Source organism: Anser anser, assembly GCF_964211835.1.
Source record: "Anser anser genome assembly, chromosome: 17".
NCBI lineage: Eukaryota > Metazoa > Chordata > Aves > Anseriformes > Anatidae > Anser > Anser anser.
In genome coordinates, this window is record NC_139738.1 from 5,234,013 (window position 1) to 5,251,851 (window position 17,839).

At 45.3% G+C, this 17,839-nt stretch overlaps 1 protein-coding gene across 4 annotated transcripts in view; it reads right to left on the minus strand.

Annotated features, from left to right (window-relative positions):
* The window catches only part of MASP2 (MBL associated serine protease 2), a 19,057-nt gene extending 5,300 nt beyond the window's left edge, over positions 1 to 13,757 (minus strand). Inside the window, exons 1-10 of one of the 4 annotated variants that reach the window (XR_014573257.1) lie at positions 13,258 to 13,544; positions 12,758 to 12,977; positions 10,705 to 10,882; positions 10,324 to 10,455; positions 4,240 to 4,436; positions 3,534 to 3,681; positions 2,859 to 2,977; positions 1,694 to 1,744; positions 878 to 1,015; positions 329 to 403 (exon numbers count right to left, since the gene is read on the minus strand). Coding sequence is in view for 3 of the 4 variants with exons in the window: in XM_083802532.1 (XP_083658658.1) it covers positions 329 to 403; positions 878 to 1,015; positions 1,694 to 1,772; positions 2,859 to 2,977; positions 3,534 to 3,681; positions 4,240 to 4,436; positions 10,324 to 10,455; positions 10,705 to 10,882; positions 12,758 to 12,977; positions 13,258 to 13,334 (1,363 nt within the window). In the remaining variant the exon portion in view is untranslated. Of the gene's footprint in view, positions 1 to 328; positions 404 to 877; positions 1,016 to 1,693; positions 1,773 to 2,858; positions 2,978 to 3,533; positions 3,682 to 4,239; positions 4,437 to 10,323; positions 10,456 to 10,704; positions 10,883 to 12,757; positions 12,978 to 13,071; positions 13,227 to 13,257 lie in introns of those variants that run through there. The other 3 variants (XM_083802532.1, XM_083802534.1, XM_083802533.1) reach the window with 3 other exon arrangements.
* Between the last annotated feature and the right edge of the window lie 4,082 nt (positions 13,758 to 17,839).

A 17,839-nucleotide genomic window follows, 5' to 3' on the forward strand; every position in this document is an offset into this window, starting at 1 on the left:
TTATGACATCTGTCACCTAGCTGGGTACATGAACAACAGAAAAGCTTAGCTGAGTAACTTCGTTAGAGCCCAGCGTCTGTAGGTCACTAGGCTAGAGGTTAGGAATTTAGGATAGAGTTGAGCCTCGTCACGGGAATTTTTGAGTTCCAATGCGATGCACTTAGAATTGTTACCTCAAAAACAAGCTGCTTCCTTCAGCGTGGACCTATGTACAGTTGCATCTCTGTAACAAAGCCTGACTGTGTAACAGCAGTTAAGTGCTAGCTGACAGCTTTATGATTCTTCTGTAACTGCTAATTCCAACAATGTTAATACATCAGTACATTACCTGGTTCACAGACGGGCAGTGTTATTTCTCCTTTGGAGTTCTTCCAGAATCCGTCGTCACTGCATACATATTTACCTGCATCTCAGAGAAAACAAAACCGAGTGAATAAAATAGCTGGGCATAGTTCTCAAGCAATACAGAAGTGTCTGACAATGTCTGTAGAGTGTCGTCATGTTTTAGGGCTCCTTCAAGTTTACTGCACTCATCAGAAAGTGACTGCATCATGTACTTCCCCTCTGGCTGTTCTCAGGATCTAATACTCCTGAAGCCTTTACTACCAGGCAGGCATGTAATGCCGCTAACTGGGGAATGATAAAAATGTGTTAAGCTCCCAACTGTTACTGAATTGAGCCCACCTGGGGACATTGCAGTATGCCTACGTACAAGTCCTTAAAGAGGCAAAAAACGTTTCCCAAAGTTTTCAGCCTTTACACCATGTTTTGGAAAGGTCCTGCTGACTTTTACAGGTACGTCTATGTAAGTCAGGTGCATTCGCTCTTCATGCCAAGAGAACCAGGAACCATTCTGAAGCTGACGTTCATGACTTACCGTTACTGTTAGTCTTCATGATGTAGAAGGGGGTTTCACAGTGGTACTGAATTTCAGCATTGTAGGTGGTCTTCTCAGGCCCCGTAAGGTATGTAAAGGCACCGTTGTCCATCTCCTCAGGCTGACCACAGTCAACAACTAAAGCAATTCAAAAACATATATATTAAACCAAAAACAAAACAAAACAAAAGCCAGTAGGCTCAACGTCAACCTAACCAAGCCAGATTTCAACTGTGATCTTCAGGAAATGGTACAAGGCCGCTTTTCTCAAGATATCCAGGAACAGAAATCCTAGTGAAGGTTCTGTGCTCAAATTAGGCAGGAAGACACACGTTAGTAGCACCATGGTTGAGTACTGGGAGGCTGGGGTTTCCTCACAGAAAATCTGCACCCCCGTGTATGAGACTAGCTGTGACTGTGCAGCTCTCACAATGTACAACATATGCAGAAAAAAATTAATGCATCTACTAAGGAATACATACTAAAATAAAGATACATCTCTATCAGTACAAGTACTTTAGTTGTTTTTCTCCAATGATAATGCTTAAAATTGATGTTGTTATATAAAATTGTTGGAAGACAGTGCAGGTATTTCAAGGACTATCTTATTTATTTATTTTGAAATAACCACCATTATTTTTCAGAGATTTTAAAGAATGGTAGAAACAGAAACATCATCTAACTTACAAATACGAAATGCAGTTTGACAAGAAAGGGGATGGTTACCAAGCAGAAGAAATGTATTTCTTCTGTTATTTCTTATAACAAATATTTACACAGACATTTTCCAATTCACAAGTATTAGCACTGACTTACTGATGCACTTTGCCATTGGTTTGTTCCAAGAAGCATTCTTTTGGCATTCCGCTATAAAAGACATCACAACATTTTCATTCTCCAAGAAGCGTGAATGGAAATAAAAGGTCATATTACTTTCACATCAAATTAACAGTGTTAATTAGAGAAAACACAGCACCAGTTACACATTTCTTTGCTCACTCATAAGGCAAAAACACAGTAACTAGATTTTTATTTGCTTAAAATGTCTTTACTACTGCTTTGCTGCACTACTTTCTGAATGAGAAAAGTAAGTCATTCCTACACCAACCTCGTTAATTTCTTCAATGTGCTAATAAAGCCCAGAGTGGATGGCTGTTAATGAGAGGGATAGTTACCCTATCTAGAAATTTGAGGCTCATTGGTATTTGCTGTAGGTAGCAGTTCTACCACTTATAGCTGCCTTGTCTCCAGTAATGACAACACACAGAACCAGTCAGCGCATTTCAAGGACAATACGGAACATAGCCTATGTTTATCTATTATTTCCACACGCATCCATATTTCTTATCCATTTCCTGATGAGCACTAACTGGCGTATCAGTTTAGCTGTGTTCTGTTTCTAAGTAAACAGTAAATTTGTGGAACTACCAAACCAGACAGATTGTAAAATAATTGTTGAAGTCTGTGTGCTTTCCTAAAACACAGCCACTTAACAGTGATTGTAAAATTTTGCTGTACGCATACACAGCCTAGAGCATCTTCCAGAACTGCCTGCTGGGAAGCACAATGCTATTAAGAACCAAGTGTGAAATGCTGCATTCAGCAGGAATGACGAAGTATCCTAGTTTTAACTTCCCTGGAGAGATGAAATAACAAATGAAAGACAACAAGAAATTCTCACTGCGTTGCTCTCATGAAATCTTTTGTAAAATCATTCTATTCTTCCAACATAATTAGATGCAAATCTCTAAGCAGCAGTGTTCAAACAACATCGGCAAACATGCACACAGGCAAACACAGAAACACGGGTCTTCGGGGAGCATATCAAAGAAAGGACAATTGCTAACAAAGTCAGTGTACTGAATATGCCTCGTAACTGTAGTATGTGAGCAACAGAAATTGTTAATGAAAAAAGGCATTTCTACACGTTTAACCCCAAAGAAATTAAGTCCAATAGGGCTGAGTGCCGTGGTGCACCTACTTCAAGCAGCACGTATCCGATGTCACAAGAGAGAGCGTAGCGGTCGCCCTGAGTGTACTGCGCTTGCACCGGTGCTATGTGACCATGAGGTGGTGCTTCAGGACTGGGGCATGGCAAACCTGCAGCGAACCAGAGAACACAGTATTCCCCTTAACGTGGTTTTGCTATTTACCGCTCAAGGCTCATGGGGAGCGTGGGGGGACGATGCCAACGCTCTCTCTGCCCTTTCTCTGCACTGTTTCACTCACACAGACACGGACTTACAATTACTGAGAACAGAGGGAAAAAACTGTGAACTGACTGTGATGCTCTCACATCAAAGGTGTGCAGCAACCTTCCAGAGGCAGGCTATGCTGACAGGGTTAGCCCAGTACGTGTTGCCTACACACACACCTCTTAACTCTTCATCAGTTGGGAAACCTATTTCTTAAAATAAAATCATATGCTTAAACTAGAGGTTAACTGTAAGACCAGCAGGAATTCTGGGATTCTCTTAAAACTTTACTTCAGAAGTAAACTACTTCGTAGATACGTTGTTCAACAGATACACTACCAAAAACTAAGTATGAAACTACTGCTTCAAAGCATGATTATTTAGGCACTATTCACGCCTTTCCAGAATGAAGATCCCAAAGTAGTTTGGACTTGAGAACTGCACAGAGGTCTCTTACGCACCTGCTACCATGTACTTCATCTTCCATCCAGTGTGTGCTCCCGAGACATCAGTTATGAAAGTAATATTCACAGCACTAGTTTGTGTCTCAATTTTTGCAGGCAAAGTCTTCCCACAGAATGGGCCAAATTGCTTTTTGGGTGTTTTAATCTAAAAAGGAGAAGGTAAACAAACTGTCTTTACTCCTTCCCCCATGAGGCTTATTGAAGATTAAAATGATTTTAATACAATGACTCCCTGAACCTTAATAGCCCTTTCTTGCAAAGCATACAAAAGAAAGGCAGGTGGTTAGAGCGATGGCTCGCCACTCCAGTAACTCACAGAGTGCCTTTTCTCCAAGCATCCTAAATGCTACAGAATTCCTGGGAAGTGATTATTGGATCCATTTTATAAATAAGCAAACTGGATGGAAAAAATTTAACTGAGTTCCCTGCCATCACTGGTCTGTGATGAGGGCAGAAGTTGTGATGATCCAAAATCTTTGAAGTCATCACAGACATGTGAACTTGCATTTGTGTTTTGGGTGAATTTCCCAAAGAAGAAAGATGCAGAACAGAACAACAAAACTGAAGGGATGAGAAGAAAAATGAATGAGGAGAGACACAGAGAGACAAAACCTGAAATGGACAGAGCAAGACACAGACTGAGGAAGACGGAGTAAAAGAGCTGGGCCTGTCTCACAAAGGCTGTGAGACAGCCTCACCTTACCTTAAGGACATCATAGGGGCACAACACCTCTGGGTGTGTCTCCACATCAAAGGTCTCCACGAATTCCAGTGTGATCAAGAAGCCATCTTCTACCTGGATGTTGTAGCTGCAGGTGCTGAGTGGGGGATAAGGTGCCGGATAGTCAGGGCTGGAGATCTCTCCGGTTCTTTCAGTAAAAAAGTGGTTCTGACACGGGGCTAGAAAAAAATTAACAGAAAGTGATCACACAGTTGCATTAACTCAGTCGAGCCATACTGAGGAACAGTTGTGGATCTTTTCCTACACTACCTATGAAGTGAAACAAGAGTCACGCATTCCACCAGCAGGCATTTGTCACCACTGAGAAAGCTGCCCCCTCTCTGTTGGGGTAGGCCTACAGCACGAGCATTATCCTGCACTCCTACCTTCGAAGCAGTGTGGGGAAGGACATCAGCGGGAGCACCACTTAAACAGCCACAGGGCTGGTGGTCTGAAGTGTGCTGGCTGGAAGCTCATCAGAAACCTTCCAAGGTGTTAAATTTGTAGCTCGTCTGCTACACCAGAGTGTGCAGAGTGCTAGGACAGCTATCAGCTCCTCGATTCCAGAAGCCTCTGAATGCAGCTCTTTCTTTTTAATGCCTTTGTTGCCAGACATTTAGAATGTAATTGTATTCTCTGAGCAAAACCAGCTGTGCCTCTTGCTGACACAATTGGAGCCACAAATGCTCCCTGCTGAAGAGAAGCAAGAAAGAACAGCCACAAGTGCCCTGAGGATCTCTGCTTGTTGACAGCATCTGATCACTGTGAAGTGCTGCTTTGATCAGCTGGGAACAAAGGCTTTATGATGTGCTGCAAGAGCTGTATGAGCAATCCTTTAATTGATGAGGAATGCTGGACCGGCTGATAACACCGGCATATTTTTGCACCACTGTGATGCTGAATTAATTGTAAGAGGGAAATTGTTTGACTTTGCATTGTATCCTCAAATACACTGCGCTAACTTCCATCAACAAAAATGCCATTAGCCAGTCCTTATTTACAGATTATCATCTAAAATAGACCATGCAGTTTAAGGTTGTAATTTTAATGGAAAAGGATTGAATTTTGAATGAGAAAATGAATGTTACTGTCCCTTAACTAATTGCGGATTTCATTAGCCGGGATTCTAAGCTCTTTTTACTTCAGAGAATGAAACCTGCTTCGACCCTATAATCTACGCAACAGCACTGCTTGCTGCTATAGGAAGTATTTGGTATGTGTTTACTTGGAAAAGAAAGCAGGAACAGGTAGAAGGATTATCTCTTTATGTTTGTGTGACTCTTAACACAACAATACCACAAGTAATGATGCACTTGGGTACCTTGTGTTTCTTTTAGCACAAGCTGCAATTTTAGAACAATCTTTCTCTGTCCATCTTCCCAGAAAGTTATGAGCAACTGCTTTTATTCGACATAAACCTTTCCATCATCACAGTGACTGAGCATCTGTGTGTGCTGTACTCCGAAGTTATTGTCTTAGGTTTTCAAACACAATTCACAAAGACACAGAGAAAAATGGTCAATGAATACATATAAAGGCCTATCCTGTGGAAACTGAGCAGTCTCCTAATTTTTAAATCCTGTTTGAAATGCCCCTCTTAATCCAAAGAAGCAGAGAAAGCTTAACTAATTCACATGGAGGTTCTGGCTGCCTCTGCATCTAGCCTAACAGCACACTGTTCTGCACCAGAAGAAATCAGTTGAGCTACAATGGGAATTAAATCTTTTCCTTTCATGCTGTACTTGTAGAGAATTATCAGCAAGTGGGTTTTTTTCTTAATTGTTATTATCTCATTCTTCTCAGCTAAATGCACGTTTCTGTAATTCCACTGATTCTGCCTCAAACTACAGAGGCATTTCATGGCTATATGAGAATAAAGAATGTTTTCCAGCATCCTCTGCCATGCTGCTGCAGGTGCTACTTATGATAACTGCCAGGGACACACAGAGTTCACTGCCTCTTCCCAGGTTTAAGGTCCTGCTATAATACTTCTTTCCACCTGCTGCAAACCCAGACTAAGAAACACCCCAAAACCTACTTGATATTCAGCTCTAGCAGTCTACAGTTCACAGCTATGTCAGTGGAAAAAAAAATCCGCTTCTCTTTTAAGAACTGAAATTTCCTTATGTTGATAATATCTATTGCTGTTCTACAGCCCCGAAAGGAGTAGTCTGGAGGCAATTATAGGAAGAGATAAAATATAAATCCTTAAGTGCGTAAAAAGACTCAGTGTGAAGTCTTATCCTAAACATACAAACCACAACATAATGAGTACTATCTTTACACCCCTAACTCCCCACTGAAATCATTAAGAAGGTAAAATCTGAAATCTGCTTCTAGTTCTGCATCAGAATCCCTTCCTATTACCTACAAAACCATTTTTGCCTGGGCATGGGATCTGTTGCGTAAAGAAGGAATACAAAGGTACAAGTAATAAGACCAGTGCACCATTAATACCCCAGTAAGTCAGAAAATGGGTCTCTTCACCTTGTTTTTGAGGACTAAAGAAGGGGAAAGATACAGACTAATAATTCTCCACTCTTTGTTTCATCTTTCTCCCTTAAATTCAGTTTACTGATTTTGATGGGAGATTTTCACAATATTGTTTGGAAAATTTTTAGTCATCACCAATAAGCTCTCTTGACTTGAGTTCACATGAGCAGCCCAAACTAGCTGACCCAACAGAAGATACTCTGTGCTAGCCCAAAGAAATTCACAGCTTGAAGATGGAGAGGCTTGGACTGCACCTTTCTTTTCTTCTTATTATTTCCTGGCTGTGGCTGCTGGGAGTTCCCTTTGTCAGGGCAGTATTTTTTTTTTTTCGTAAGTCTGCAAGCAACAAAGTCATAAACTAGCCAGCACAAAAAGGATCAAATAATTTTTGAACATCTCCCAGAAGAAATGCTGTCCCTTGACTTCTCAGTCCAACCTTTAAAGCTGTCCAGAGAGTACTCAATTATGCTCAGGTCGTATTTTTATTAGAACCGCAGTGAGCTGTTTGCCAGAGGCTTGAACTCTGAAAAATGACCTCCTCAAAACTTGCAAGCCCATTGTCATTGGCTCATTAGGTCTCTAATGAAAAGTGGATCATAAATTGTGTCGCTGAGCCATGACAAAAACTCAAGCTGCTTTGATCACAAATTCGCTGTGACCATAAAGCAGCCTCTTGGCAATCACTTGCACAACCAGTCCACCACCAAGCAGTCCCCTGCAGCATCTACCCTCTGTGACACTTACTACGCATCTTCAGGTAAGTCGGGGCAGTGACGTTGCCTCTTGTTTTGCAGGTGGATGGTCAAATTGAGTGCCTTGCTCAAGATCACACAGAAGCCTGAAAATGCAGTGACCCGAAATGAGTCAAGTGTCTCATCTCCAAGATGCTCAGTCCCTCTCATGCTCACCTGGGAAAGGGTTCCTCCCCATTTACTCCAGGCACTGAAGAGCAGAGCCGGGGGTTGGAAACACTAAGGCTCATAAATGAGGATTAAAAGCACTCCTGCTAAATTGCAGAAATAAAGAAATGCTGATTGACTAATGATCCTTAATCCCTTGAGCTTTTTCAACAAAGCCTTGTTTTATCTTCCAGCAGTTCACCTTCAGCTGCTCAGCTCTGCCTTGTTAACCTCTTCCTTGCAATTATCATCCTGGTTCCTCCACAGAGAAGGGGAGCTGTACTCACCGATGAAGAACCAAGCACAACACTCCTCCAACATGCTGCAAGATGGTCCCTGCCCCAAAAGGGTACAGTGTAAAGGGACAACAAATTACTAAGGATATGGAGCAGTAAGGGGCACCGTGAGGGACTGAGACAGTTATCAACCAGTGCTGCAAACTGCACGGAAGAAGAGCACTCCTTGTGCTGCATCTGTTTTGCAGGGGGCACTGTTGCTTTCCCTTGTACGAATGCAAGACACGAGTCCTCTCCTAAGCTGCCCTGGTGACATTTTCATCACTTTACCAAACTCCAGGAACTCTGAGGCTTTGTTCACCAGACCAAATTTCAGCAATAAGACTGGGTTCCCATCAGGAGATATGGTCAGAGTCACAAAATTCGGATCCAGGAAAAAAAATTCAAACCTTTCTCAAGAGTGGGCTCTGAATATAAATAGTTTCAATCTACAAGTCTGGGTGCAGACAAGAGCTTACCTAAAAGTAACAGTAGGGAACACATGTGCAGTTCTACTCTTGTTGCAGTTTGAGAACTCTGTAAGGTCAAGCAACAAGAGCTGGACAAGAAATTCAAGAGGCTTCAGGCAGCTGTGATGCTCAGGGGCCTTTCACAACAGCTTCTCTCTTATGAGCCCCTGCATTATCTACTTCATTCTTTCCCTACTGACACGTGGGAAATGCAAGAAAATGAATGTCCCAGAGGATGCCACGAGGTTTCAACATGGAATGGCCTCTTTATTGGCTGCAGGAAGCAGGTCTGAAAGGCAAGGAAATGAGACATACAAGTCACCAAGCAAGAGAAGCCTGCGGCCCTTGGTCAGACTGCAACAGGCAGGGCATGGGGGAGGGCACACCAGCTCTTCCCAGCACATCTGTCTCCATCTCTGCCTAAGCGAGGAGAAGCTTAATTATCTCACGCTGGAAAATAAAGCAGAAAAAAAAGAGCCTGTCAATATCAGCCCGCCCAGACGGGAACCAAAAATCAAAGGGGCAGCTTTTGCCCTCATGTCATGAAGGCAATCAGTAGAGACCTTTGCTTCCCAGCCCAGCCCAGGGGCTGGAATGGCTGCAGCACTTGCATGTAAAGGCCTCTGAAATGCGAACAAGTTCCAGCACATCGGCTGCACCACAGTAACTCCCTATGCGCATGCCTCCACCCATCAGCAATGCACGGTAGCCCAGCCCTTCCGTATTGTTGATAGACTTCTGCTAAAAGCCATCACTTTAGGAAGGAGAGGCCGAACAACGGATAGGTCTGTTTTAATACACTGGAGATATGAAGAGTTTGAATCTTGAATCAGACCCAGGCAGCCATGGCTGGAGAGGGTTTGCAATGGGCTAGAGTTGGGAAGTGAAATGTCTAAGTTGCCGTAAGCACTCTAAGTTACACCCAGCTCTGCATTTCAGCCCTAGGAAGCACAAAGAAACTATCTTCCCACCTATGACAGTATGTTGTGAGCAGTTATGCGTGCTGGTTCTCTCCAGACAGGATTCAGCTCCAGGTGGGCAAAGCTGCACGCACCAAGGCTGAATGTGATACTGTGTGTAGGCACACGTTCCACTGCAGACAAAGTGAATCCAGAGGAGCCGATCGCTGTGCTGATTCAGACACTTCGCCGCCTGCCAACAGATAAGCTTTCCCCAGTTGAGCACTGAACAGCACAGCCAGGCAGGAGTCAGCTAGGTAAACCTCATGCTGTATGCCCTTCTGAAGAAGAGCTTTGTGCCTGGCCTTGCCTCTCATTTACTGAGTGGATGATTGTATCTGTTGTCAGTGATAGGTGGAATGTGCTGCTTCTCAGCCTGGGTCCCTCCAGGGACAGTAAGCAAACTCCTTCTCCATTAGACTTGGCAACTCGATCGTTAGCTTTTCCAACATATCCACTAACTCAGGTCCAGAACACTCGGTATCTCAGTACCCAGACAGCACGATAAACTCGGGTGTTGCAGGGCTGGCTGCACTGGCAGCCATGAAGCCTGGAAATGTCTGTAGTGGGCAGCAGAAGATAAATTTCTTGCTTCTCCTTTCAACCTATCTAAAGCTGAACAGGGGTGGATGCTGACTACGGAGTAGCCAAAGCAAGTTACCTTCACACCACGTCAGCCGTTGTCTTCTCTTCTGGACCTGCCAACTGCCAGTGCACCATTTTACTGCAACACAATATTGCAGGCCCTAATGGCTGCAATGAGCCCACAGGCACTCTGCAAAGCACGGTCTCTACTCACAGACCTGACTAAGACCCTACACCTCCTTTCAGCTGCTCCAGGAGGAGCATCCCATAGGAGATGTTAAAAACAAAACCAAAAAAAGCAGCCTTGATCTTGATGCCAGTGCTGTAACTAAATTTAGGTGGATGTTGTAGCTAGGAAAGTCTCTCTTGATCTGCAAGGGCTCACCTGTGCACGTCCTCTTGTTTTCATGCAGCGTGTAGCCGATCCGACAGCTGCAATAGTAGCCCCCCACGTAGTTGTGACAGTGATGATTGCAGAGGGGCTCACCATCAAACAGCTCTTTGCACTCATCGACATCTAATGGGTGAAACACAAAACAATTAGACAACCAACACCCTTTAACAGCACTCGGTCTTGCTCTAACCGCTGCTTTTATGAGGGTGGCTTCCTTGTCTTTGGTGTCTGTGCCCTTCTGCTTCTGTCTCCATGCAATGAGACTGCCTTCTCTCACCTAACACCAGGAGCCACAGTCTGTGAGAGCCCAGGGAAGCACCAAGCCCACCGCAGCTGTGTCTCTTCCAGCTACAAGAGGGGCTGGGCTCTTACCTTCAGCAGCATAGAAGGCCTCAAAGCCTGTGAATGGCTTCTCATTGGAGTAGTCGGACCGAAACATCACCGTGAGGGTGTTGTCAGTGGAGAGGTATGTCTTGTTGCCTGGAGCCTCCTCGGTGTCTGTGCTGTCCTTTCCACATAGTGTAGCCAAGGTCTTCCCACCAGAGCTCAGCTGCAAAACACAGACAAATCTACCAGGCGATCACAGAGCTTTGCTCTTCCCAACCTGCTTGTACAGCGTGTGTTTAATGGTATGTGAGAAGTGCTTCAGGACATTTCTAGACTTGGATGCTCTCAAAAGGTGCTTCTGGAGGTTAATCCAGATCCAGTGACACATAAGAGGATTTCCCCTATTCTCTGTGACTTAAGCCTACACTTTTATCTCCCTTTTTCTTTTCAGAGGCCCACACAAAGCTGTGAGGCCATCCTGGGCTATCAGCACCACGCTTTGCTTATTGTACATAATGCTCTTGTTAACTTTGCGCTCTCAATGACAGTCAAATCTTTGTGTGTAGGAGACCTGACTGAGGCCAAAGCTAGAGATAACTGGGGTAAAAAGGTTTCATACACTGACAAATTCAAATGTATAACAAAAGGTCTCTTTAAGCCAGTGACTCATGTGTTCTGTGATTCACTTATTACAGTTCCAGCTCCTCATTTGTCTTGTGTTTTTAATACAAGATAAATGTTCTGATATGTGGGGGTCATGTGGTCCATGGCAGTGATAAAATTGCATATACTACAGACTACCAGAAATGAGTACTCTGTCCTGCCCAAAAAAAACTACAAGAAGAACAGCACAGATTTGGGGAATGGGAGCAACCTGCCATATAGAATCACAGAATCATTCGGGTTGGAAAAGACCTCTAAGATCATCTAGTCCAACCTTCAACCTAGTACTGACAAGTCCACCACTAAACCATGCTACTAAGCTCTCCATCAACACGTTTCTTGAAGACCTTCAGGGATGGTGACTCAACCACTTCCCTGGGCAGCCTGTTCCAATGCCACACGGCCCTTTCAGTAAGGATATTTCTCCTAATATCCAACCTAAACTTCCCCTGGTACAACTTGAGGCCATTTCCCCTCATCTTATCACTTGGTGCTTGAGAAAAGAGACCGATCCCCACCTTGCCACAACCTCCGTTAAGGTAACTGTGAAGTACAGTAAGGTCTCCCGTGAGCCTCCTCTTCTCCAGGCTAAACAACCTCAGCTCCCTCAGCCACTACTCCTAAGCCTTGTTCTCTAGACCCCTCACCAGCTTTTTTGCCCTTCTTTGGGCACAAAGAATATAAAACCATAGAAATGAGATCCTCTTAAACAGCAAGAAGGCTGCCTGATCTGGTTCCATCGGATTCTGAAGCGCTGTCAGTGCACAGGTTTTGCACGCTCCCTGTGCATATAGCTCCCTCTCTGATGCATATCAGGTCTATCCAAACAACAAAATGGGGCAGCGGTAGGATGGCCTTAAATGAGCAGCCGGGTTACCTAACTGCAGCACATGCTAGCACATGGAGTACAGACCTTTCAGGGACACTGCTCATCACCCAAACACTTCCCGAAGCCAGTATCTCTGTTTCTCTTCCCGAGGTTGTTTCTCACATTAACTAGCTAAAGCACAACAGTGAGTGTTGCAAGTGCATGTTTGGACAAGCTGACAGTATCTTGTTTAGACTATCACTTAAACTTCTACGTCTCCCATTATACGCTGTGTAAAGTACTACATGTTAATGTAAAACATACACTGTAGCTTTGGAAAATGAAGCTCGAATGTTGTTCTGGGCAACATCTCAAACTTTTTGCTTCGAAAAAGGGAAACATCAGAGTTTTCTGAGCACAAAAAAATTAGGTTTCAAATATTCCAATATGACAATCAGTCCTACTTCCTGGTCCCATGGGCCCCAGTAAATACATCATTTACAAATCAGCTGAGCCTGAACTTCACTAGCATACTAGAACCAACTGCTTACAACAGTTATATTGGTTCTGCATATGCCCAGGATCACACACAGACAGTTTAAAAGAATGTATGTGGCCTACACATACCTTCACATAATCGTATTCACACAGGTAGGACAGCTCCAGGTTGAAGTGGGTGAAGTAGATGCGGATGGAATATCCCTTGGGGACAGTAATATTCCAGATTCTCTCCTTGTGATTGGGGTAGGTATTTGGAAAGTCAGGAGATGTGATCCTCCCGTACATTTTCTGCAGCACGATGCTGCTGGTTACTCCACCGTAAAGCACAGCTAGCAAGAGAAGCAGCCTGCCTCAAAGGAACAGAAATAAATGGAGAAAGAGTGAGTGTCAGCTCAGCTCACACCCCGACTGCCACGCATCCAAGCTGCTGATCTTGGTACCAGATCATAGATATCCCAGCGCTAGCTGAAACGTTCATGGCAGACACCCCTCTCACTTGACAGTGGAAGGAATCAGGAGGTACCAGTGGGGCCGCACTGCAGATCACAATCACGCTCTTGCCTTGCAAGGCCTGCACAGAGCCAGGTGGCCAGAGGAGCTGGGAAGGTCCCTGCGACTGCACTCACCTCATCCTGTTGCTCTCCTGCCTGAGCCTGCTCTGCTCCGAGCCCTGGGGCAGGAACCTCTTCTGATGTATTTGCATTTGGGGGCGGATGTATTTATTGTGTGTGCTCTGCTGTGTTTGTCTGGATGTTGAACTCTGATGTTTATCTCCCTTCCACCCCCCTCCAGCCTGCTGAGTTCTGAGAACAGCAATTGCTGAAAACCAGGCTTATTTCAGCGCATGAGGCCTCCGTCAATGACAGGCAGAGGCAGCCAGCAGAGGAACGGCAGGATTAGGAGTGCTGCAGGCTCCTGGAGGGAGCAGCAGTATCAGAGCTCTGCAGGAATGTGGTGGGAGGAGGTACACGGGGTGGCTCCAGAGTGCGTGTGCACGGAGGAGTGAGGGGAGCTAGGTGATGCTCTTTCCCTCTCACCAACAGCTCTATGATCACTGCCAATGCAAAGAGCACGTTCCTGGAAGCACAATTCCTTCCACCGTCCAGGCAGGAAGGTGTTGAAAACGGTGCAGTGGGGCACATTACAGGATTTCGGAGTAGTGAGCAGGCCCAGTTAGGCAGCTCTGCTTAGCGGGACAGGCGTTACGCTGCAGCAAACAGGCACAAGTTTAAGAGATGCTGCTCATCTGAACCCAGTGCGAGTCTGTGTTGACTGCAGCCTGCTCCGTGCCTTGTTTCTATGTGTGGATGCCTTTTTAGTCTATCCACCCTGGAACACCGATAAGGTAAAAAGGTAGACATGAAAAATTAAGTCTTTTGAACCTGGCTTGCTAGAGAAATGAGCAAACGTTCTCTGCTCACATCTGCCTGTGCACCCTAGCATAGTAACTCTAAAAGCTCCATGGTCGGTTTCTACCCAATCTGGCAGATTCAAGGATGTTAATGTATTGGAAACAGGCAGATGGATAAAAACAAAAATGAGTTCCTATTACTAGGGAAACTCTGAGGAGAAGACTGCAAAATGAACTCAAATTCCTTTCAAGTATTTGGGAGTCCACCCAGGGATTTCACACCGTTACAAATATCCAAACAAAGAACCCTGACAGACCCCACGGAATTCAACTGGTAGAGCCAGTGCTGTAGGACATCAAGCTTTATTAATGCCACTGCTCACAGACTGCTTCTTCCAAAATCAGAATTTAGGTTTCCTAAAGAACTTCTATGGATAGGCATAATAAATGAGGGTGAAAAGCCCGTATCTGGCTTTAGTGCAGAACCTAGGTCCCACCTCTCCCCAACAAAAGCAGAGAGAGAACAGGAAAGCTGATTTGCAGCAGAGAACAGACTCCCACGCTATGCATGCAGGCAATTTATACCGAGGTATCACGTAATTAAATGGACACCTTTTCATATCCACTTTCAAACAGCCGAAAAGCATTACCCCGGGCAGTGAATTTGGTGCTGGCAGGAAAGCAGGAGTTATTACATGAAAAAAACTAAAGCCAACAAACCATCTAGCAGACTGCAATCAGAAAATGCCATTTAATAAAAGTGAAGGAGCAACCAGTAGCAGTAATCAATTGAGTAACAGCAGTTGCCACAAGCATGGTTAATGGACAAGAACCCAGAGGGGACGAGGTTTTCCCGAGGCCCACTGGTTGCTAAAGTGATTCTATCAACACATGCAAATGTGGACTTTATACCGTCTGGGAAAGAGAAAGGAAAATTTGCAAAAAATCAATACCTACCTAACTGAGCTGGTACCCGACTCCTACAGCGAAATACTTCCAGAAGTGTCTCACGTCAGGCTTCCTGCGCAGGTTAGCAGCAGAGGCGTGGATCAGTTCTGATCTCAGGTCTGGGAAGTTTCCCACAGCCCCAGAATTTGATGAGGCCTCTGAAGCTGGTGGTTGCCTAGCACTGACACAAGAAATCTGACTTATATCGTAATCCTGGGGTCTGAGAAACTGGGAATGCTTGGTGCAGCGCACATATTGGCTTTCCTCTGGTGTGGTCTTTGGAAAGATGAGGCTGCAGTGATTTTAGTCCTCAACACCTGACATAAACAATGCCCAAAACATTGTCCTGTTTCTGTGCCCAGAACTCTTCCAGCTCCAAAAGCCTGCTGGGCATCTGCTAGCCAGGTAGAGCACTACCTTGAGCACTGAGATGGCCAACCTCAGGCCCCACAGATGCTCCTCTTGCCAACAATTTCCCTTTTGTCTGCACAGGCTTAAGCTAGCCTGAAGGATGAGTGGACTTTATCCATGTCACTGCAGTTTCCAGATGTCTGTGACTTGCCAAGTTGCTGACCCACTTTAGGAAGCTTGGGTGTTATCTGAAATGACAGATGCCTCTCGCGAAGTCTGCCCGGCTGTCTTTTTGTGCCTGTCTCCTTCCACGCCTAGGGACTGGGGTAGTGCAAACACAAGGCATCATTTTCAGGAGAACCACCAGCACTTGTGAAAGCCAAGGATCAGAGAGAGGCCTTTTCCTTGAAGAAAAACTCTTCTGTGGAATGGAGGAATGCAGAGTAACACAGATACTGAAGTGACCCTGTGACCAGTGACCACCTGACTCCTTCAGCCCCTGTACTGTGACTCAGAATACGCTTTTACTACGGTTACCACTCGGGTCTATCCAGGAGAGGTTTCAAATCCCTCCTGTGGCAACAGCAAGTGCAGACAGCTGAGCCAGGCACATGAATAAATCAGCGAGAGCAGAGCTGCTCAGCCAACGCTGTGCCCTTCAGGGTGGCACTGCTGTGGTCCACAGACCTGATCTTTGTTTTCCCTGCAAAACCAGACAGCAGCAGGAAGCAACTGAGAAGAGGAAAAAGCTGGAAACCAGCTGCACAGCCAGGGTCTCCATCAAAACTGGGGGGTCCAGGTTAAGTCCTGGGGTAGCTATTTCATCAGACAAGAAGTTTTCAAAGTGGAAAAATGCTACTTTATATAAATTCTGCCAAAGCCATGTTCCTATGGGAACAGTTTCAGTTGGGACAAATTCTGAGATCGTCTAGCAGTGAAGTCAATACAGCCCCAAACCCACTTCATCAGAAAAGTCCCAGACAGCTCCATTCTCAAACGGACCATGCAAAACCTCACACTGTCTCAGGAAATTCTGACTTGGCCATTAACTGCCCATGGAGAAAACCACCTCTGGGCTTCTGAAAGGCAGCTCCTGCGTTCTGACAGCAACTCCACCAAAAGCCCTGTGACGACTGACCACAGACAGGACCAGATGCTTCAGGTGCGCCAGACAGGACGGTGACCATCTAACACGCCTCCACACCCGAGACACAGGGACAGTGCCAAAGAGGGAGGCTGGTTAATCAACAGAGGAAAAGTCTGCAAGGGTCTTTCCATCTTCTACGATGAGACGGTGCAGTGGCTATCCTCGTGTCACAAACCTGGAGAACAAATGAGCGTAATACTGCCTGTTGTGGTCCCCACAGACGTTGCTCCCCATTGCCCCTTAGTTCTCAAGTGCCAGCTGTCTCTGCAGAGCCCTAAGAGATTGCTTTGATGCTTGCTGTTCCGTGCCTAAATCCGATCCTTCTGCATTGAGGGGTTCAGAGGACTGGGGGGGAGGATGCAGCAGAGGAAAAGGCGTTGTTTCCTTGTCGCAAATCAAACAGCGTGACTGACATCAAAAGACAAGCACACAGACGGAGCAAGCAGAAGATGGAGTGGGGTAGGGGGAAGAGACTAACTGCTGTGAAATAGGAAAAAAAACACATCTTGTCAAGGTAAAAACAGCAGGCAGAGAAAGCTCAAGCAATGAAGCAAGATACTTTCTCCCTTCAATTAGGGTATGGTTTTCCTCCTTCCCACCTCCTGCCCACACTCTCCACTGCTACCTGGTTTTATCTTCTCTTTGCAAAGACAGACTCCAGCTGCTGCAGAGTGCCAAGGCACATTTCTCCAGCGCTGAAAAATCACTGGGCTTGCCTTCTCTGCCCTGGACGCACTGATTTCCAAAGGACAGCCAAGGCAATTCTAGGGCCTCATTTGAAAGCACTCTGGGATCTGAGCTGAAAGTATCTATGAAGACAACAGGTTAGAAATACTGGTTTAAAGCTTTTGTCCTCTGCCATCAATAGAGCTACATAAAAGAACTGGATAATTGTCATCAGCATGGGGCTGGTGTCAGGCTGCAAAGCACAACCTCTCCAGGAGCACCACAAAGCTCAGAGGGGCAAAGCAAATGCCTCTGAACATGTGCATGCCTGTGTGTGCGTACATGTGCACATGCATGTGTAAGGAAGTGAATGTGTGCACACCTTACACATTATGTATGTGCACACAATCAAAATGACACTGTGTGCATACCTGTAAAACCTCTGTGCAATATTACCCAGCTGCAGAATCCAACAGCACGTGGTTTTCATGTATGCCAGCCCATTTCAGCCACTGCTTGGGTGTACGTGCATGTATTTACACACACGACTATACACATTCTAGAGCAGAGCCCGACGCTGCACACGCTTACTCCCTTGGGAGAACAAAATGACAGCACACAGGTAAGAAATGCTGGTCACATCCTTCTGCCTTCTCCTGGAAAAGCTCCCATTCTGCCGCGAAGACAACAACGCAAGAATTGCATAGGTCAAAATCTTCTCCCACTGCCCATTTCCCTGTCTCCC